At 43.3% G+C, this 23,952-nt stretch overlaps 1 protein-coding gene across 1 annotated transcript in view; it reads left to right on the top strand.

The window, feature by feature from the left end:
• Positions 1 to 23,952, top strand: part of LOC307247723 (dystrophin-like) — a gene marked incomplete at its 3' end in the record, with an annotated part of 162,177 nt that overhangs the window by 74,132 nt on the left and 64,093 nt on the right. The window contains exon 2 of the mRNA XM_080023846.1: positions 23,240 to 23,301. Within this exon, the coding sequence (XP_079879972.1) occupies positions 23,240 to 23,301 (62 nt within the window). The remainder of the gene's footprint in view (positions 1 to 23,239; positions 23,302 to 23,952) is intronic.

Raw genomic sequence — 23,952 nt, 5'->3', positions numbered from 1 at the left:
TGTACACTGCTTTATACGCACCCCTCCCCACACCCACCCCCCCACACACACACACACAACATCCACCCAAGTCGCCTCAAAGCGCTCCCAGTTCAACTGAAACATCTGACTCTCCTTGGTGTTTTACTTACTGTCTGTCTTGATAAAAACACAAAAAATACTTTAAGGTCAGAGCTGAACCATCTGCCCCATTTCACCAAAGGTGGAAATCGCATAACTGTCCAACAAAGTTGCCCACACACACACACACACACACACACACACACACGCACACGCACGCACACACACACACACACAGTTAGCCAGGCAGTCTGTAAGCATGGCAGAATAGACGCTATTTGTCGAGGGAAAGTGCACGTTGGCATTTTAGGAAGAGTGATGGGAAAAAGGTGAGGTTGCAGGGAGGATTGATTTCTGCTCAAAAATTAAGTGCAATACGTTAATTGGCATCAGACTGGTGTATTTTCCCGCCACTGGAAGAGCCTGCCTGCAGTCACCTACTGTCATCACAAATGGCTTCCTTCACAGCAACATTATGTGATTATGCGAACAACAAAATGTCAGCCCTGTCCCCTGGATGCAACTGCACACAAGGAAAGAACGCAGGGAGGAAGGACAGGGGAGGAAAGAAAAAAATTGGACGGAAAGAGGATTGGAGGATTATTTACTTTTGGTAGCCTATGATTGTTTGAGCTTTTGACGTGGACGCTCCCTCTCCTGCTCGTTGTTGCCATCATCATCATCAATGTATGTTATCTTCATTTGGCACCCGTTCTTATTAATGTTTGATGTAATATAATATCAGTTTAAAATTTGTGAAGCTCCATGGCCGGTAGTTAGACAATGACTAATGCATGCTGAGCCAGATAAGCAGCAGTATGGAGTGTTTTTAGTCATTGGCTCAGCGCTCCAGTAGAATTCAGGTCAAGGTCTGTTATTTGACTGAGCACATGCAGATACCTGCTCTCAAAGGTGCTCTAAAACAATTAATAACATACATGTAAGCCTATTTTATTTTTATTAGTTTGTTGCAACAAAAGGTGACTCAGTCACTATTACAGTAAAGAACAACAACACATCAATGCAGTGCCTCATATTATAAACAAAGTAATTAGCTGGTAACTAGGTCATCAGAAGGTTGAAGTGGAAGCATGGGGTCTTCTCTTGAGCTCCACCTTTCTATAAATCCCCTACGATCCCCTCAGGCCAATTAGTGACTAGGGAGAAAGAGAATATCAGGAAGGAAATAAGTCCTTTTGGCTAATCTACCTGGGGAAGGGGCTGAGGGGAGGGAAAGAGGAGATGAGAAGGTGGGAGGTCACAGAAACAGATGTAACGCAGAATAAAGGAGAGATCCAAGCAGAAGGATAAATGTGTAGACACTAGAAGACATACAGGTTAGGGGGAAATGGAGGAGACTCCCTGTGCCCAAAATGGCGTAGTACTACTTACTACATACTCCCTCTTCCGTCTCCCTAGCTGTGGGCCGCAAAATCATCAAAGAATCCACGTAAAGGCACTGATGCAATTCCTGAATGAAGCAAAGATTTCCTCCGACACTGTGTTCCATAAAGGGCAGGTTATGCAAATGCGGTGCCTTCTGACATTGTGAACAATCTCAGCATTGTTGCTTACACGGGCATAATTCAGACCCATTGTGGATATGACAGCGCAGGGTTAAACTGGCAGAGTTTAGCGCCATAAGTCATACAGTCTGTAACAGGGACTGGTCCTGTGAAATACTTCCTACTTTGACTCTTAAGATAAGGTTATTATAATATACAAATATATTATATTATTACCAACTATACATCACTAGCCCATCACTGTACGCTTTATATGAGAGTGGGCTGGCCCTCCTTAGAACTGCGTGGGCTGGTGGTAGGTTTTCATCTACAAGGCCATGAGGAAACAACTTTCTTTCTATCTGTGTACAGGTCTCTCTTGCAAACGAGATGTTAATCTCAACGAGACTAACCTGGTTGAATAAAGGTTAAATAAAAAATAAAAAGTATACAGTATTACTAACATTCAAATAGTATAATATCGTGAGGTTCTCATTGATAAGGTATTATGTTAAGGTGGGTCTCAAATCCAAATTTCCAACAGAATAATTTCATGAAAGTTTTATGCATGCAAAGGTACACACACAAATCTAAAAAAAAACAAAGCAAAGCTTTACTTCTTTATAATTATGGTACAGTCGATCTGCTCTCCACTTAGGTAATTTTATATTGTCTTTTGCCCTTTTATCTCTATTTCTTTCACTTTTTCTGATACTTTTATCTGGTTTGAACTCCTGACCTGTGTGTCAGTAGCTCAAGCTTAAAGCAGTAAAAACAATATAAGTACTTTTGAAAAAGCACGAGAAAAGAACATCAATAAGAAATGATGTAGTCAGTTGACAGCGAAGCTGAACCATACAACTGGGGCACTGTTGACTGGGGTACTGAGCCACTGAAGCACAAATTCTTCCCTGTATTTGCCCATAGAGTGGATGTAATTCCAGTCTTGCCAACAGTCTTCAGCTTCTTCAAAACAGGTTTGCCTACTGACTCTAGATTGATTACAGTACAGAAATACATCAATCATTAAAAGAACAGCTGATGTGCATTAATACATAATTTGATTCAAATGGAAGATTTGAACCTTGCACCCAAGATAAAACCGCACTAGGACAATGGCAACAATACAAAATACATTTTGTCATTTTGTCAGTGGAAGTCATTCTGGACACCCTTTTAAATTTGTGTCCTCCACATTTTATGCTCCAGAAATCAGACGGTACCCTTTTATGGATTCCAAAATAAATCTTGCACCTAAACAGAAGAGCTTGTTTCAGCACTTTCACTCTGTTTCGTTCATCACTGTTTTGGTTGGTTTTCTCTTGCTCAGCCCAACTCGGCCCAAATTTGTGATTGCGATAGCTAAAGAATCCATCTTACTTTCATTCAAGTTACACAGGGTATGTTTGACGTTATCCTTCTCTGCTTCTTTTTTACCCAGGTCTTATTTAAGCATAAATCTCAGAGTTTCCCATTCTGGAAAAGGATGTGCAACATGGCTTTTTAAGGCTAAAACACATTGGATGAACTGGAACCATGGGGGAGGATGCAGCTCACTGGTGTTTTTCCATACTCAAGCCATTGGGGAAATTACCTGTACGGCCTTTACAGATCACGCCACAGTCACAGAAATAAACAGCCTGTGCCTTTCGGTAATGCCATCACTGTTAGGCACTGGTGCAGGCTAATAGTGTTTTAGTAGAGCAGTTAAACGAAATTATCACCAATCATTGTAATTTAAAGCCAAACTGAACAGCAGGATACTGCAGCGTAAAGCAAAAAACATCAAGCATGAGTGTTTGCTCAAAACAGTTGACACTGAAGTAGAAGAAACAAGTTTGAAAAGACACCCACTAATATGAGAAATATTCACTGAAGTAAACTTAATTGACGCTTATTGTTGACTGTGTGCATCCTCAGTTTGTGCGGCTCCTTAGAGGAAAACTCTGCAGCCAGCTGTCATGCAGCGAGCTGCAATACATAGTACTATACTCAAATCATGACCAAGTTCTTTGGCAGGTCGCAATAGAGTGCTGCAGGGATGACGTGTTTTTGTAGGCCAACCTGGAAGTTAGCATCGCCCAGTTCCCTTGACAATGGGATTTTTCCATTCGATTTTGGATTATTGCAGAAAATAAGCTTGTTCAGCAAGATAATCTTCACAAATTAATACCACTTCTATGATTTTTGAGGTGGAAATGGTGCCAGAAGTAAAAAGCTAATATTAGGCTATAAACTAACCACACCACCGTTGAATGACTTCAATGTCACCACCACCACGTTCATGCATGCACACATGTGTGTGTGCATTAATATGCGGTACACTTACAGTAAGTGTCCCGCTTTGGGGGTTTGAAAATTTGGTCACCCTATACTTATACATACATCCATCAGCCACAACATTAAAAATGTTAAATGACCTGAAATCACAATTTCAGGTCTTGTGGGGTATTCCCGGTATCCAGCAGTTAGTACTTACCAACAGTGGTCCAAGGAAGGAAAACGAGTGAACCCGCGACAGGGTCATGGGCGCCCATGGGTTCATTGATGCGCGTGGGGAGCGAAGGCTAGCCCATCTGGTCCAATCCCACAGAAGAGCTGCTGTAGCACAAACTGCTGAAAAAGTTAATGCTGCTATGATAGAAAGGTGTCAGAACACACAGTGCATCACAGCTTGCTGTGTATGAGGCTGCGTAGCTGCAGACCGGTCAGAGTGTCCATGCTGACCCATGTCTACCACCGAAAGCACCTACAATGGGCATTTGAGCGTCAGAACTGGACCATGGAGCAATGGAAGAAGGTGGCCTGGTCTGATGAATCACGTTTTCTATTAAATCATGTGGATGGCGGGGGTTAGGGTTCGATCTGATCGAGCATCTGTGGGATGTTCTGGAACAACAAGCCTGATCCCTGGGGGCCCCACCTCGCAACTTACAGGACTTAAAGGATCTGCTGCTAACGTCTTGGTGCCAGATACCACAGGACACCTTCAGAGGTCTTGTGGAGTCCATGCCCCGATGGGTCAGAGCTGTTTTGGCGGCACGGTTGGGAGCTACACAATATTAGGTTATTAGTGGTGGTCTTAATGTTGTGGCTGATATAATATATATATATATATATAAAAGTTGATAAGTTTGAGTTACAATATTTTGCAAAAGCATTGTATAAACACAACGAGAGGCTGTAAAGGCAGACTAGAGAGTAAATGACTCTCCGTGTTTGGCGTGGTGACGTGAAATGTCCCGTCTTTTTTAAAGACACCTAAAAGCTTCAAAATTCACGAGTGGGTATTTACTGACATATTTTATGTCATAGAAAAGCACGTGTTCATCTCTTAAGTTGTGTTAACCACAGACCTTAATTCAGGCATCTTACGGAAAAGACCATTCAAAGGACCCACTGACTTTCAGACAAGGGAACCGGAGGTGCAGACATGCTAACCAATTTCCCGGTTTTAGGACTCATTTCTGCAGCACTCTTTTGCCCCATTATCTGCTGAAGCAGTTCTGTCAAAACTGGATCAATTAAACAAATTAGGCGGAAAGGTACTTTCTCAAAATACAATCTTCCTCAAAGATCCATAGAACCTAGCTTTCCTTCTTGCGGACCGTGTTGAACACACACACACATGCTGAACGCAGGGCATAAGCACATTCGCAGAAGCAGGAAATGTGGCTTAGTGGAACTTCTTGTGGAAAGATGTTTATTCTTGTGTGGATGTGTGTTACTTCGCAAACAAACAAAAGAGATGTAAAAAAGAACTAACAAGCCTGTCCCCATGGGCTGAGTGGAGTTACGGAAAGAGCATGAAACAGGTGTGTGTGTGTGTGTGTGTGTGTGTGTGTGTGTGTGTGTGCGTGTGCGTGTGCATTGCTGTCCTTCATATGTTTGTGGTGACATACGGTTTGCATGCAAATAAAATTTTCCTATGTGCTTGTCAATGTGTGTCTTTGAGTGTGTGGCCACGTCTGTGGATTTGTTAATAGTTACCATGCGTTTGCTATGTACTGGAGGCAGATGACTCGGAGGCAGACTCCTACATGTGAGGTTTTGGTACAATTCCCTTTGCAATAAAACACAAAAGTTGAATCCGATGCCTTTCGGCGAGAGAGGAAGCGAACAACAAAAGGGGATTAACAGCCGCTCTACAATACCAAAACCATAGGTGGAAAACAAGATTATACACATAATCTACACACGTACGGACGTACCACACACAGGTTTAAACACTGTGGAAATATAATTGAGTTTTTCTCTCAGGTTTGATGTGGTTGAGTGAAATAGAATTGTATTGCGTAAATGGAGAGAGAATACAGGACGTCAGGGTGCCTGTATCCAATGTGTCTCTTGTACTGGCTCTGAGTTCATGCCAAAGACACGGACCTTATACCCCTGAATCAAAGCGTCCTGTTCCTATGAATTTCTTTGCTAAATAATTAATTCCCATATTGCCTTCGACGGTGCTCTGTTTCACACCAAGCAGACTATTTTGTGCTTATATGAATGGCAAACATCTTGTAAGGTGTCAGGGAGAGGGCCCATCATGCTGGGCTGATTTGAAGGTGACTATGGAGATGAAGGACCACGTAAAACAGATGGAGGTTCCACCTCTGATCAACCGGTCGATATACAAATGTGGGAGGTGAAAATGAAAATATGTGGAGGAGCTTGTTATGATTTTTTAAATATCAGGTCTGAGATGTGTCTATTTGTACTCACCTGTCACTTATCTCTATTGTCGCGGTGTTTTTCTTTATTCTTCTGCAGAACGAGTGTGTCAAAAGAATGATGTCATTTGTAATTCATTTATAAAGATTGCCTTTTATTGGTTGACGTCTCCACGGCCTTCGAAAGAAGTGGTTCCTGCTCACTCTCTCTCATGTTTACCTGCTGGCTTACCTAAACGCCGGCTGTTCACCGTATTATCCCCCTTTATTTGCCACTTAGTCTGTTCTCTTTAGCAAGTACTGTCTCGTACACTGCAGGTGGGGTCTGCGCTCCATTTGAAAATCATTATAACCGGCATGCACGGCGCTCACACACTCATAAATACCCAAATCCCCCGACACTCACAAATACTCAGCAGCCGGGATATGAGGAGATCCTCGTGGAAATCTATACAGCAAACATACTGTAAAGTTGACAAACTGAAGGCCTTTATTTTTCCTATCTTTACAGACTTGCAGGCGGTGCAGTAAACCGACATTTGCACAGTCATATTCGCGGCAGTCACATTGCACTGTGACTTACTGTGAGACACAATTCACATCCAATTTCGTTTTGTGTTCGATGCCTGTCTCTGTTAAGTGTTGGTGCGGTTACGCCGGTATGTACGGTTGCAGGTGGCAGGTGAACGTCTCCCCTGCTTCCTGATCTCACATTCCTCCGTCATTGTCACTAGAAATGCATCCTTGATTTGTACCCAGTATTTACATTTTTTTCATTACCCTAGGGGGCTTTTGGCAGTTTTTCATGGCAGTTTTCCCTTACAAACGAATGAACGAACAAACAAACAAATTTGAATGTGGTTCTGTGAAGCCCTCTGAGACTGTAACTGTGATAAGCTATACAAATAAATTTGACTTGACTCGACTTTCCAGGCTATCCTTTGCTCGCAGCTGTCTTTGCTGTCTGTGATTCTATCCTAAGCCCCATCTTAAATGCCACCAAGGCGCTGCAGGCTTTGTGTATATCTTGGAGTTCAACGGCAGAAATGTTTAGGATCGCTTGTAGCGTAGGGGCTGAAGACAGTTTACAATGAAAATATGAAACTCGGCAATGAAGACTAGACTTTTGAAAACAACACTGCTTAAACACTGTTTATAAATAGTGTAAGTCAAGTCAAGTCAAGTCACACTTTATTTATAGAGCGCAATTCATACCACGGCAATACAATGCGCTTTACAAAGAAATACAAAAAAGAAAGAGAGAACGTAGTTGTCAGCCGGTCATTACAAAAGAATGCCCCTGAAACAACGACAGCAACAACAAAAGCAACAACAAAGACAACAAAAACAACAATAAAAGCGCCTCCAGCCACAGTGGCAACAACAGCAACAGAAAGCAACAACAACCGCAGCAGCAACATCGACACCAGCAGCAACAACAGCAGCGACAACGTACACGCAAAGACACCGGAGCCGGAAGTAGTAGCTCTTACCGTAACCGGAAAAGTCACTCAGGTTCGAGATGTTAGAGATGTTGTGTTGAGGTACAAAGTTAGAGATATTTAAATTAGGGGGTATAAGGTTAGAGGTGGTTTTGTTTAGGTATGTTTGTATATGTTGGGTGTAATCCACCCAACATATACAATCTTATGGATAATTACTTCAACAGGTATCCAACTACAGAAATGTCCTTCACATTAAACTATATGTCTCTGTATCACAATGTGACATGGTCTTAATTTCATGATAATGCATTCGCTTAGCGATGATATTACCTTACCACCCGCCGTGGAGATTGGGTGATGCCTACTATTACCTGTCAATGTTGCACCGGGGAAAAGAGAGTTTCCCCTCATAACATATAAAAAGAATTTTCCCAGCCTCTTCAAAATAAAGATAAGTGAACGTAGTAAAATGTGGAGCATTCTGCAGACATGCTGCCACAGGCTCCCTGTACAGATTCCATTAGCATGCACCTGCCATATCCATGTTTAAAATTGGATTGCTTTTTCACTCGCAAAATGCAGCCGTCCACACCATCTCCCCTCCCTAATATTTGCCTTCTTCACAGGGAGGCAGGTACTTGAGAAAATCTAACATTTGCATCGTAATAAAATACATTTTTGGCTGCTATTCAAAATAGTGAGATTTAATCTTCTACAGGTGTAATGCACGCAACAGACACGGAACGGAGATTAATTATGGTTTTGTTGTACCCCATACAACGTCATCCGACCACGAACAGATTTGTATCTTTCAGTTGGCAAAACTGCAACGGCAGAAACCAGCACCGTGAATGGCTCCCAACTGTTGTTTTTTATGTTTGTTTTTTTTTTAAGTTAAGTGGAATTCTTCCCAACCTTTTGCAAAGACAATGATGCGTTCCTTTGTGGTTAACACAATTCATGGTTTTTAATTTGAACAGCTCCACGTACAGGGCTTTTGTGGGTGTTTGGGCAGGGTGGAGGTAGGATGGGTCATCTGGTCTTCGGAGGATTGCTGGTTCTTGATACCCGGCTCCTCCTGGCAGCGTGCCGAGGTGTCCTTGAGACGAACAAGGAACACCTAACCGCTCCCAATGCGCAGGTTCGTGCCTTGCATGGCTGCCTCGGCAATCGGTGTATGAATGTGTGTGAATGAGTGAAGGTGAGAGAAACGCTGAACTAGAAAGAGTGCCATTTACCCTATTTCTAGACCGCTGGGGAGCTCTGCACAATATGCACATATTCTGACTGAACATCAGAGAAGGCTATGTGAAAAGAGGCAAAAATTCTTGACATTTTGTAACGTGTTTTTTGACTTTTCTTTCTTGTTGATGTGGAAACCTGTTGAGTTCCTGAGTTTAAGACTGTTTCAGGCGTAATGCTTGGTACAAGCGTCAGCAGCTATGAACAAACTGGGACGGCAATTTTTTTTTCTCTCACTTAAACTGATGGGATAACCCAGAAACCTTCTGTTGAAGGGAGAGAAGAGAGAGAGAGTGATTGCCAGGGAGGGATTAACAGACAGGTGGACAAAGCAGGACAGCTGCACATGAGTCAGTAACTAAGTAAAGCTTTATTTGTAGAGCATTTAAAACACACTGGTACAAAGCGCTTCAGAGGCAAGTGGCAGAAAGTACAAAAAACTATGTAAAATAAGTGACAAACAAATTTATATACAAAATAGGCATAAAAAACATCAAACTTGCACAAAAAAATCTCACATATAAAATGAGGAAAATACATGTCTTTTTTTTTTTTTTTTACATCTTTTTTTTAAATTGAAAACTTGAAACTTTAAAACTGTGGTGTGTCGTTTCGGCCCAGGGCCAGGGAATTATAGAGGGGAGGCGGTCGGAGGCAGAAACAGCGCCGTTTGGTGTGCATTTTACTGAAGAAACAAAAGGGTGGCACGTGGGCCAAAAAGAGGTAACTAAAATGCTGGCTGGCAGACTAGGGAAAAGTCCACAGCTTCACGTGTCACACAGGCCTGGTCGCCGTGCATCTTCGCCATGCAGGCACTAATCCCCTACTGCAGGGAGAAACAGCGGCTATATTACTTTCTGCTCTGGGATCGGACGAATCAGGGGAGCTCCTCCCTTGATTCGCCCGATCACCAGCAGCTGAGCGGCCCCGAGATTGGCTCCCGCACCGCCCGTCTGAAGCGGCGGCTTGATCACGCCCCCTTGGTCCGCGGCAAAAGCCCTGACGATGCCCTTGAGTGTCTGAAACTGTTTTGTGACCCTGAGCCCTCTGCAAAGCCTGCAGCACTTAACCGTCAGTTTTCACCAAAAAAAATAGTTTTTCTCTTCACTTTCGTTAAACACCTGTAAATGACCAAAAAAAAAAACCCCAAAAAACCAAAACTGCTACGTTGAGAGAAATCTCCGCTTATCGCTAAAAGTGACTAGACAGGAACTAAAACAGACAGAGAGGAGGGGAAAAAAAAGACAAAGATGGGGGTTAAATAAAAAAAAAAGGCAGCCCTCCGAGTCATGCCGTCTAATAAAATGCAGCAGGAGAAAAAATTACTCGTCTTTATAGGAGAGGTAATTACAAGAAAGTCTGCCTTTTATGAAGACATAAATTGGAACCAAAACGAGATGGGGATGGAGGTAGGAGGCGCAGTCGAAGTCCAGAATATATTACGGAGGACAGAGAGAGGCGGCGGCGGCTGCTCTCAGCGTCCTTTGTAATCTGTCAATAAGAATGATCACACAGAAGCAATATGGCTGCACATACTGTAAGTGTGGTTGTGTATGTGTGTGTACATGTTTTCCAGTGCGTGTGCCTATCCCTCTACATTTGACTTTCCCTGTTCCCTTTTGTGCCTCTCCATCATCTTCTCTATTCCTCAACACACACACTCTATAATCAGTGTGTGTCTATACTGTGTGTGTGTGTGTGTGTGTGTGTGTGTGTGTGTGTGCTTGTGCGTGTGTAATCTGTGCTATAGCGATGTTAATCCTTACCTGGGAAGGGCCAAACTAGGTTAATCTGAGACCGATTGGGGGGGGTTGTGAACACACACATATGTGCGTGCACACACACACACACACACACACTACAGAACTTTTTTACCATACAGTAAGTACAGATAGATATTTAGATGGACAAACAGCTAGTTTGGAGGATGTATAGATGGATCGAGGATGGATAGACAGATAGCAAAGACGATAGATTTGACTGCTGCTTTCGCACATGTACTGCAACCCTGAAATTATCTGGAAATTACCCGGAGGAGCTGTAAGTGTGGAGGCAAATGTCCGACCACGACCAGACATTAAACAGACTTTACCCAGCCAGCACCCTAGTACAAAGTCTGCCGAGTGTCAGATTGAGCGGTATGTGTGAACAGAGCAGGTGATTGTCCGGAGAATTGACAGCGAGTGAGTGGGCGTGTCGCATGTTGACGACATCTCTATCGTGCAACCGGCGCATGATGTCATCAACAGGACCACCTGCCGAGGGTAAAGAAGGGCTGCTTGGCTGCTGCGTACTCCTTTCTGCTTTCCTTTATATTCCTTTCCACTCTAATACTGAAATACATGGTGTATCAATGCGAAACGCAAATAACAATTACTGTGAGTCGGTAGCCTAATCTTGTATGTGTGTTATAAACCCTCCCGCGTCATGCGTCATTGCGTTACGTCCTGCCTCCTGCACGCTCTACCCAGGCTCCGCCCCTCGTCGTCGAGAGAGAGAGAGAGAGAGAGAGAGAGAGAGAGAGAGAGAGAGAGAGAGAGAGAGAGAGAGAGAGAGAGAGAGAGAGAGAGAGAGAGAGAGAGAGAGAGAGAGAGAGAGAGAGAGAGAGAGAGAGAGAGAGAGAGAGAGAGAGAGAGAGAGAGAGAGAGAGAGCAGGGTGTTGCTGCAGGTTGTTGCTGGGGGGCTGAGTTGAGTCATGTGCTGGTTAAGCAGGTTAGCAGGTGTAATACCTTCAGCTACATGTGTTTCTCAGCAGCTTTAGACTCCCACAGGTGTGTGTTGTGTGTGTGTGTGTGTGTCAGGCTCCTCTGCAGTTATTACATTGCGCACACTCCCCTGCAGGCACGCTAGGGGTGGGAAAAAAAAATCGTAACAGCATACTGTAGTATCGTGATTTTTTTCCCCACAATATTGTATCAATATATATAATATTAATTTTTAAACCTGTAGGATGACAAGGGCACAGTTTTTGGTTATACAGAACCACCACCAACCCCCCTCTTTGGAGAACCCCCTCTTCTTAAAATCTTCTTGAAAAACGCTGACGTCATGACGTCAGCGTTTTTCAAGAAGATTTAAGAAGAAGACAAAAAATATACTTTCAATTTTTACTGTAGTCAAATGAGGAGGAAATGAATAATATATCACAGGATATTGTAGTATCGTAATATTTGGGATATTGGGAAACATGTAAGTAGCCCGGCCATTCCCACCCATAACGCGCACACACACACACACACACACACACACACACACACACACACACACACACACACACACACACACACACTGACAGCCATATGTTTCCGTCAGTGTGTAGTCATTCAACTCTCTCTCCTGCACTCGCTATCACATGTCTGTCTTTCACCCTCATAATCTTTGTTTTCTTCTTCCTTCCTCTCTCCTCATTTCCACAGTTGCATCTCTCCTGCCGCTCTTCTTTCTACCCCTCCCCTTCTTTTCTCCAGGTCTCTCCTCTTTCCTCCACCCCTCCAACTCCACCGCACCTGGTGTGATGTCCTTTTCCCTCCATCTTGTTTAATTCTCTTGGGGTTCTGGCCTCCTCCTCCTCTTCTCTCAAAGTCGATCCCTGCTCTCTCCGCTGCCTCGTCTCCCTCTACATTCCCCCCTCCTCCCTGTCGCTCGCTAGCTCTCTCTCTTGCTGTCCCTCCCTCTTTCATTCTACCTCACCCTGCATTCTCTCTCTCTCCTCCACCTCGCCTCTCCTCCCAGTTCCCTCTTTCTATCTCCATCCCTCATTGCTCCCTCACAACCCTCATCCTTTTTGGCCCTCTCCTACTCTCGTGCTCTTTCACCTTCGGTTCCTCTTTGTCCCACTCTCCCTCTCCCTCCCTCCCTCTCTCTCTCTCTCTCTCTCTCTCTCTCTCTCTCTCTCTCTCTCTCTCTCTCTCTCTCTCTCTCCCCCCCCCCCCCCTCTCTCCCCCTCTTTCTCTCAGTCAGCAGCTGATTGGTATCAGCTCTACATTTTGGAGCTCATGAATGTGTTTTCCTGGATAGCTGCAGACAACACACACACTCACTCACACAAACATATGAAAACACACACACACACACACACACACACACACGGTGCATCATTTATGTGGACGCATCTGTGTCTTTCCAGCTGAACAGAGAGGGCAAGGATATTGGCGTGGTAACTTAACTTTGAGAGACACACACACACACACACACACACACACACACACACACACACATCCAGGTGAATACTATAGCAGTGTGGGTGGCGCTAATTGACATTGAGACTGACATAAGGTTGTCATGTGCGCAGTTCTGCACTTCCCTCTGCCTCCCTTCCCTTCCCTCACCTGCTCTTGTCCTCTCCTGCCTTCATCAGCTTTCCCATTTTCTCCAAATCTTTTCTTCATTCCCATTTTATATCCCTCTCCCTCTCTCCCCCCTGTCTTTGTCTCAATTGGGAATTGTCTTTCTTTCTCTCTATCTCCCTCTCTGGCTACATTTACTGTCTTACTCTCTACTTGATATGTTTGTTATCTTCTTGGATCTAAGCTCTCTCTCTCTCTCTCTCTCTCTCTCTCTCTCTCGCTCGCTCTCTTCCCCCATCCATCCGCATTTCTCTATCTCAGTCTATGTTCCCCGATCTCTGAGTCATAAACAACTGATTAGATTAGGTCTAGGATTCTTTCCATTGCTAATGGCCGTGACCGTTGCCGGGCAACCGATTCCAAAACAGCGACAATTACAGCTGTAGCCGGGTGTCCACGCGGGGCATGCCAATGATTGAGACGGATCTTTTGTTTACCCATCTCAGGCGTTCCTCGTTACAGTTTCACTCGACTCCATTAGGAAAGCAACTGGCCTGATGAAACTGGCCTCCATGTCGGATCAGTAACTACTCCCCGCTTTGGATTGACTTCTGTAAAAAAAACTTTTCCCGCTTATCTGCATAATACTGTATGACTATTCATTCGTTAAATGGCTTTTTGGTTGTTGACATTGGTCATTGTGCTCGCGTGGTGAGGAAAATCAGTTTTTAGCTCTGGATCAAGATAAAGGATTAAAAAAAAAAGTGTGCGTCTGTCAGTGGGGAAAAATGTACCGTTTTATCAGTTTCTTTTTTTTTTTTTATCAGATTCTAAGAAGGTGACCTCACAGAATTTATAAGAAATTCTATAGCACTCTGTTATGTTCTGCTCTTTGTCTTCAGTCTTTCACCGAGCAGTCAGTCAGCCTGCCTCTACTGTATGCGCTGCACTTCACAGAAACTCGCAAAGTCTCCTTACATTGCAATTACCAAGCAGGCCCCCCCCCCCGTTCAATCCCAAGTCTGTACGGCGCCAAGTTTTAACCCCTCAGACTCAATTCAGTCAACAGGTCGGCCAACTCCGTGGCGCGGGCGATGCAGATTATAACTACGGTAGGTTGTTGTTACACCGCACTCCATTAGCGGAGCAGCTGGTGGGCTAAAACTAGAAGCCACGTTGTCTGAAGCGAGGCGCTGACTGGCTGCCCTCTCCGTACCCAATTCCTCCCGTGCCCGCCCCCCCTTGCAGGTCTAGATTAGAAGGGTTTTTAAAAAGCACTGGTGCTTTGGTGACTGAGGCCAAGTGTCCGCAGCAAATTAAACTGAAGTCAATTTTTTTTTTGGATACTGTGATGTTTAATATTTTATGCGCTTGTTGTGCAATTAATAGTGATATATCACCGCAGGTTTGCAAACGTTGTCAATCAGTGCTAGTCGGTTCACGGTTACCTCTGAGCGCTGGGATTTCTCAGCACCATAACTGTCGATGTCCGCTCGCCATGACCTACGTCATAAATATCCACGATTTACCCCTTGTGCAAGCATGGACGCTCATTCATATTCAGCTAACGAATGCCCGGTGTACCCATTTTTTCTCGTCAGTCGTGGACCTCGACTTGGAAGGCACTCTGGTTATCTCTGAACATTTTTTTCTTCTTTGGTTCTATTCATACTTCATTCTCCTTTGATAGTGATGAGCAAACAAAAATGTCGCCTGGAAATGGATTTTCCCAAGGTGATACGGCTTTTCACCAGCTGTTTGTTGCGTTGTTGAAGCACTTCTCGTTGCTGACATCCTTTAATGTGTCTCCCATTGACTGAAATTGATCGGAGATGGCTGCGGTTGTATGCTCTGTTGGATGGCTTTATCCTTTAAGCAACTTTTTGGGGATGTATGGACGTTTTTTTACGGACTTTTTTCAGTGGCACACCCTGAGGAAAGTGTTTGCTTAAAATCGTTGTACGTAATGAATTAATCACTCTACCCACCTACCGTTGAAAATAAATGATTTGTTTTGCCCACTTTGATTTTAAAAGGGCAATATGTGTGTGCGGTATTTACAGGCAATCAAAGTTCAAAGTGAAGGTTTATTCTTTGAAATAACTCATTGGTGAGTTGGACAAGGGGATGAACCTGTCTGTCTGTCTGTCTGTCTGTCAGTACCTTATCAACTCCATGATATGCATTCGTTTTCCGCACTTCTAAAATGTGGATTGAAGCAAATGCCGCCCAGTTCTATCCTATGAAAACGAACAAAGTTTGTTCCAGAGCGTAACCATCATCCCTCTGGACGGTTTTAGCTTGTGATAGAACACACTTTCTTCTGTCTAGTTCTTTTATTGTTCCTCCGTGGTTTCACTGAGCTCTAGAGCTGACAGGCTCCAGCTGGCTTCCATGACGGATCAAAACGACCCTCCCAGTTTTTCTTGCCATCATTAGCTGGGAAACAGAAGAGTTGGAAACAAAAAAAGAGAAGGAAACCGGGCTCTTTATTTGACCTGACGCCGTTAACTGGATAGCTTCTGGTGCATCTGGGTTCTTACCCCCCTCGTTTTTTGTATTGTTTACGTGTTTGAGGTTTTTTTTTTTTTTTCTTTTTCGTAACTTCCCACACTCCCCTCATGGTTTGAGATTGGTTGGCAGGAGCTACATCTTTTTTGGCGGGTTGGAACAGCTCGTCACTCTGTTGAGCTGTCATGGTTTTCTGATAAATTGACGATACCGGTGTCATTGGAGCCACTCTCCGTGATGGGCTTCGAGGTTCATTCTCTCAAGGTCCCTGTTTGGGAAATTATTTAAAGGTGCAAAATGGCTTGAAGAGCTTCCCTCCGAGAGGAAGTGGTCATCCAATAGGTATGTGTATGGACAGTATGTGGACGATCTGTAATGTTGATCAATGTAGTAGTTAAAGCAACACTGTGTCACTTTTTGGTTTAACCTTAAAATAGCAGCTTCAAAATCATTTTCATGGTACACTGACTTGTAATATGGAGAATACTACCTCTTCCACCCCCTGCTAAACGCCTGTTCTTGCACGATGTAACTTCTGTGTTCAGGTTCAAAACTGTGGGGAAAGTGCGTTATGCTTTATGGCACTATGTCACTTCCTTGATGTTTGTTGCGTTAATTACTGTTTTTAAACTACGTAATTACAGTAACTAAACTTGCCGGTCAAAATGTCCGGTAATAATGCTCATAAAAATTAAAGCCGCTCCACCTCCCCGGCGGGGCGGACGAGACAGGCCAGTGGTGCGCCCGGCACCCGCACCTCAGCCAGCGTGCGCCGCAGGGTTTGTTCCTCTCTCTGACTCGCGCGTACGAGCTGATTTGCCAGGCCGAGCACATCTGGTACCGACGGATCGGAGACCAATACTTTCGGTTAATAAAGTATTTAATCTCGTACAAGAGGATCCAAGGTTGTACAAGAGGAGCAGTTTTCAGTGTAACAACACAACAGAATGTTACAGAGGAGGTGCCCAATTCTCACTGGAGAGTTTGAGCTTTTTATACAGTCCTCTTGGAGTGGGAAACTGAGGAGCCGCTGGGAGGAAGGTCAGTAGATGTGGCGACGCCCCTGCGTAGATCATTGATGGGGCAGTTTCGTTGAGACCGACTATCTGTTGAGGTTCCCTTCCTCCTCTTTAGGACACAGAAAGTGACTAAGTTAACTTCCTTTTTACGACAGGAACTCTACTTACCCTTGGAGTATACCTTGGAACTCTACTTAGCCTTGGAGTATACCTTGGAACTCTACTTAGCCTTGGAGTATACCTTGGAACCTTGGAACTCTACTTAGCCTTGGAGTATACATACATCGTACAAGAGTTAACCTGAAAGGCACAGCAATACAACGTGAACTCCTACTTAGCATCTAGAAGGACAAACCGAGTACACGGGAGAGAGAGAGAGAGAGAGAGAGAGTACACATACGTTGTACAAGAGTTCACGTGAAAGGCACAGCAATATATACGTTACAAAATTCTTATAACAGTGACCGATAAGGTTGAAATTTGTCCGGTAAAATAACTCATTTTCGGACACTGGACCGAGTTTTACAACAGCGGTTGTTAAAGTGCAATTGCACTCAAACTGCAGGGGAGCCAAATCTCCAAATACCAAAAGTTACATAGTTCTGCTTTAAACAATAGCACCAGCTCATCATGTCATTTTAGGATGAAACACAGACTGCATTCTGACTGCACAGGAGCATCTTTCTAGTTTGGACGGAGCCACACAAAATATTTAACGGCTTTCATGTGATTTCAGTTGGGTTTCAGTTTCCACGAACCAGGAGACGACACCTAGCAGCCTAAAGGCATATTTGGAACGTGGTATTTATTTTTCATGTTTTTAGAATTGAACAATGCAAGAAAAAACACTTTAATAAAATAATGATAATGAAAAGAAAAATTATACTGTGTGTCATTGGTCATTGCCAGGGAGCGACTGGGGAGGGGCTAAGGAGCTGTGGGAAGCTGATGCTGGCTTTAGCCAGATGCTTATAAAAAAACCTCACATCTCCTCCTCACCCCCCATTCCTCACTCCATCACTGTCCCTCACCCGCTCTCTCCTCCACCCACTCAATCTCTCACCTTTCTCTTTCTATCATTAATTCCTCTCTCGTTCTATCCCTCCCTCTCTGACTTTGTCAACTCCTTCCTAATCCCATTATCCGTCTTTCTTTCTTTCTTTCTTTCTTTCTTTCTTTCTTTCTCCCACTTTTCACTCCCTTCTTCATTCTCTCTATTTATTTAGGGAGTCTCGATGCGCTCTCTCGCTCTCTTATTCTGTTTCTCTCTCTTTCTCTCGCTCCTTAATATTATCTTTGCATCAGTCTAATCTATCTATCATTTATTTCTTCATGCTATTGTTTCTCCACTCATATGAGAGATGGCACTGTACAACTTTTTCCTCACGATATTTTTTCTCCATCTCTTAATTCTCCTTAAGCCTTTTTTTCTTCTTCTTAGCAGCTGTAGTCTGAATACATTTGTTGTATTTCTTTAAGCTGATGCTTCTGCAAACGCCTCACCATGTTTAAAGTAAAGTCTTGCCTTTCTCCGCCTTTAGTGTGAAGTATCGCCAGGCAGATGCTGAAGGGCTATCTCATTGTTGGTTGTTGTCATGACAACAACCACACACGGCTACTGTTGTTATCACATGACCCCTCTTTACGTTATGTCGCAACAGCCGAGCGGTTCCTTGTTATTTCAGTCTCGATTCGTTATGGCTGGCCCACATTATGAGATTATACATCTTTACAGATGTTGAAAATGTGAGCGACCCCGCACATAACGAAATATCATGACCAATTTAACAGTTTTGTTCCTATAGTGCGTGGAGAGCAACCATTTGGCCAAAACAGCACCACGCATTCATAAATATTCATACTGATATTTAATATCAGATCAGATTCTTACTTTTCCTCCCCTCCAATATCCGATCCAGCATTCTTTGCTGATATTGACCGAATACCGATGCTGGGTATCAGATTGTCAGCATCTCCACCTCTCCCTATCTCCTTTTATTTCCAGCAAGTTCTCTCCATCTCCTCATTTCAAAGTCTCTAATCTGTAAAGGATGTGAGTTCCATCAGTCTGTGTGTAATATACAGTGTGTGTGTGTGTGTGTGTGTCTGTGTGTATGTATATATATATATATATATATATATATAACCTTGAGGTTCTCTTTGCATTTGCTGTGTATGCTGCATGTGTGTATGGCTCACTGTACATATGTGTGTGTGTGTGTGTGTGTCTGTGTGTCACTGCAGCAGGTAGCAAAAGGAAAATAGAAGTTTAAATAGAATTAGAATTCTCTCTGTCTCTTCATGTCCTCTGTGTTAATTCTTTCACAGTTTTCCTGACAGCACATACACGCCCAGCCACAAACACACGCACACACACACACATACATAAATATTACAGTGCAAAAAGATACTTTGACTGTAATCTACATGCAATAACCCAAGCGCAACTGTATCAAGATAAAACACACACAGACACACACACACACACACACACACACACACACACACACACACACACACACACACACACACACACACACACACACACACACACACACACACACACACAAAACACACACACACACACACACACATACACATGCATAGATGTGAATTGATTACCTGCTTTAGATGGGATTGTGAGCTACAAGCTTTCCATTTCATTCACACTTCAATGAACAGCAAAGCCTGTGTGTGTGTTTGTGTATGTGTGTATATATGAATATTTGTGCATGGTTGCATGAGTTAGGGTGTGTGTGTGTGTGTGTGTGTGTGTGTGTGTGTGTGTGTGTGTGGTCCCAAGCCCACTACAGAACTGTGCTCAACACGGGAGGTTTTAATTAAGGGGTAAGTTTCATTATCAGCTCCATTAGTCATTGCCTGACTGGTGTCAACACACACACACACACACACACACACACACACACACACACACACACACACACACACACACACACACACACACACACTGGGAGTTTTGTTATATCTTGACTAGTATAATATTTAACCTGATGCGCCATATCAGGATAGAAGTATAATTTATTATCGCAGGTAATAGGAAGTCAACCTGTTTCCAGAGGAATTGAATGGAGGGGGGCCGAGGTGTCACTGTAAGCTATTGTCTCTTAATTTCCATTATTATCCATAACACAGGCGCGCTGTGGCGATGGGACCGCCCAGGAACACACATAATGTGCAGCCTTCATGGAGATGAAGGAGCTAGAGGGAGAGGCTGAGGCCTTGTAGGGTTGGGGGAAAAATTTTCCTCCCGATAAGGTATCTATACTCAGACGTCAAGAATGTATTTTTGTATTTACATTTGTTGTATTTACGTTTTTTTGTATTTAAATTGAAAACTTTTGTATTTACATTTTTTTGTATTTAAATTAGAAACTTTTATATTTACATTTTTATTTTGGTATTTACATTAAATTTAAATTGAGATATAGGCCATGTCCAAACTAATGTGGCTACCAGGGCTTGGCAGTAATGTTTGCCCGTCTGACCTCGGCAACCAGATTGGGTCGATTGGCAACCATTTCATAGGCCTCTGGTTGCGCCTTTGGCAACCCCTTTTTAACATAAAAGATGGGGACAGCAAACAGTAAAACGTGCACCCCAAAATTTCAAAATTTGTCGCATTAGTGATTCAAATATTGCTGGAACAGTCGGAACCAGAACACTGCACGTGTGTTAGTAGGTTTATTCGCTTGCACACCAGTACGCACAAGCACCTGCTCACTTTTTAATGTCTTCCTTCGTCATCTGTGATGTGAAAACATCAGATTTCCACACGGTCAGAGAAAGTAAGAGTGTGTGTCTTGCTAAAATCCCAGAGCATCTCTCCTGCTGGGCTGCTGACAGCCCTGTCAGCCGAGGAGTCAATCACATTGGACAGCAGTAGAACAAGGTTATTACAGTCCGGATGCGAACAACTCGATTTTCGGTGAATGTCGCTTTTTTCATGTCAATTTGGGTGACCCAATTGTGTGAATCGTCCAAACCCATCCAAAGATATGTTTTTCTTTTTGGGGTGGGGGTGCGGCGACCCATTTCAGCATTTTCTTTTTTATTCTGTCCGAGAGAACGACGCCATCCTCGATCGATAAACTAGAAGACTCTAATCTCAGGCTGAAAGCGCTCCAAACCGATGCTGCGTTCACAGGCTCGGAGAACTTTAATGCGTGTCGGATCACTTCCGACACGCATTAAAGTTCTCCGAGCCTGTGAACTCGGAGAACTTTAATGCGTGTCGGAAGTGATTTATTGGAACTCCACCATAATTACAGGAAATATCTTTAGTTTTCGTCCTTTTTTTTTTTGTCAATTTTCAATTTGTCAAAATATAGCTGTTACAATACAATAACCAGTTCTTATCTTTGTAGACAGACAGCATTAATAATGATTATAGCTCAGACCTCACCTGGTGGAGAGCTACTTTTAAATGGAGAGATGGAAATTACAATTTACAATTTTTCACAATGAGGGGACAAACAGGACTGTGGAGATTCTTATTGTCTGTGTGGTGAGCGTATACTGTACGTATGGGTGTAGGAGACAGACAGAGACACAGGCCAAGTGTGATCAGGTGAGAGTGACCAGATAAGGTAGTGTTATCTCAGCCCTTGTCTGTCTCGACTTACGTTTCTTCCCTTCTGAAGATTCAAATTCTGTAAAGTATCAGATAAAACACAAACAAACAAAGAATTTTGTTTGGTTGCTGTAATAAAGCTTTTAAACATTCTTTTATGTCACATTTTCATTATTAAGCCGATGTATAACTGCATAGTATCTTAATTACCCAAAATATAAGATGACTATGGTACCCATATTTTCATTTTCGGCAACCAAGAGCTGGAGTGCCTGGTTGCCAGCCTGGCATCCACTTTTAAAAGTTAGTGTTGAGCCCTTGGTACATTTAAAATTACTGCGTTTTCATGTCAGAATGTTTCCAGTCCACACTGGCATTTTCACAGCGTTTTCGACAAGTTGGCGGTCCACACTGAAACGCCAAAACCGCTACTTACATTTCTTTGATACGCATGCGCAGGTGACCTGCAGCAGCAACAACGGAACAGGTTTACATTGTTTACAAGCGTGAAAAGCAGTGTTATCGTCATGCAGTCGACATCTTAATTAATTCAAGATTCCGAACACGTCCAAATCACCAAACAAACAAACACTTTATTCATCCCCAGCGGTAAATTCAGGCATAACAGCGGCAACAATAGTGCAGTCAGCGATCATAGGTTTCAGACACAATACTGCATGGGCACGATTCCTAAGGTTGGAGAGACTTTAACTTTTAATGGAGACACGGAGAAATAATTGAATTACTTGTAAACATGTAATTAAACTGTACAGTACTGATTAAACGTAATCACAAATTGCTTGTAGGTTCCTGACGCATACGCAAGTTGACGTCTTGGTGTCAGCGTTTTCAGGAAGCTCAGTGGGGACAGAAGACCGAAACAGAAAAAAAAATGTATGCTTGTTTTGCAATCAGTTGAGAAAGAAATTAATAATATGTCGCAATATCTCGCAGTATCGTAATAATTATGTATTGCAAAACATGAATAATTGCAATATTATCGTATTGGGACCCAAGTATCGCGATAATATCGTTTCATGAGATTCCTGGCCATTCAGACCACTATGATTTTGTATGCACATATTATTTTTATTTTTTTTAAAGGCTAATGAATGAAATCAAACAACAAACCAATCACTTATTGTTCCTTATCTGCAAGGATGTAATTTGCTTGTGTAAATGTTTAATTAAGGTGGCTGTCTTGACAAATACATATTTACTCCTTTGTTTCCATGGTGCAGTTTTACAGAGATGCTTTATTGTCACTTTAGTACATATACTCCGAACGTCACTTTGAAATCAGTACAAGTGTGCGTGTGTGCGCGTGTGTGTTTTGTTGTACTTGTGAGTACTGGTCTCCACATTGACTATTTTTAGCTTTAGAAGTGCATCAGCGACAGGGGTCCTCTCCTACCTGATGTATTCACTTGGACCTCACTTTGATACCAGTACAACAATGTGTGTGGCTGTGGACTCTCATTTTGGACTCTATCCAGTGTGCCTAGGGTCATTGAAGGGCTCTCGTGGCGAATGTCTGTACTGTAAGTGGCACCGTAATTAATATAATGAGTATGCAATTAACCCCATATCACATTCGTGTGCGCGTGTGCGTGCGTGCGTGTGTGTGTTTATGTTGACTGGGAGAGTAAGTATACCCCACCAACTGTAGTCTACGTCTAGTTGGTTAATGTGTTTAGGCAGACAACTCTCAGTCATTCGGAGAGAGAGTTACCAGGCTTCACGCAGTTGGTTAGGTCAGCTAATTAAGGGGAGTGAGTTGTTGCAGTCATCGACATGAAGCAAATTTTCCGAGATTGCGCATCTTTGTGCCAATAAAGTGTACACAAACACTCTCTCAGATGCACGCTTGTCTTTATCCACTCGTTTACTTTATGTTTGGTTTCTTTACACAGATGAAAGAGAAGATGTACAGAAGAAGACTTTCACAAAATGGATAAATTCACAGTTTTCTAAGGTAAGGGACAAAGCTCCCATCTCTCTCTCTCTCTCTCTCTCTCTCTCTCTCTCTCTCTCTCTCTGTTTTCCTTGCCGTTTATTTACCCTGGATGTGACATATTTTTCAATTCCCCTCCAATCTTTCTCTCTCTCTTCGTTCTCGTCTACCATTGTGTATGACCGTCCTCTCCCCTCCCTCCTGTCATTTCCAAACTCCTCACCTGATAGGCGGGGGAACCCATCTAACATGACATCACTCTTGCCCCATCCCATTCACATTACATTTCATCATTTAGTTTCATTGCTTTCATCCAAAGTTACTCACACTAAGTGCCTTCATCAGCTGAAGTCAAACTGACTTCACATCACAGTCCTCGTTATCAAAGCCCTCAGTAATAACAAGTAACATCAGTCGTGGGTTCAAAGGATTTTTTCAGAAGATAGATTTATAAGATAGGAGGAGCGTTGGAACGTGTCTGGAGGTTGGCTCAGAATCACAAACTCCTGAGCGGGGGAGGCAAGAAGGCGTTGAAGGCCCTCATGAGGTGGCGCTCTCAGTGGAGGTGGAGTCCTGAAGAAGTGGGTAGCAACTCCACCCTCCTGACGGTAGCGGGAAGCCCGTTCCACCATTGTGGTCCTTGGGATGAGTTGTGGGAAGAGGGAAGTCCTC

Source organism: Zeus faber, assembly GCF_960531495.2.
Source record: "Zeus faber genome assembly, chromosome: 2".
Taxonomy (NCBI): Eukaryota; Metazoa; Chordata; class Actinopteri; order Zeiformes; family Zeidae; genus Zeus; species Zeus faber.
This window is presented reverse-complemented; position numbering and strand designations above follow the sequence as displayed.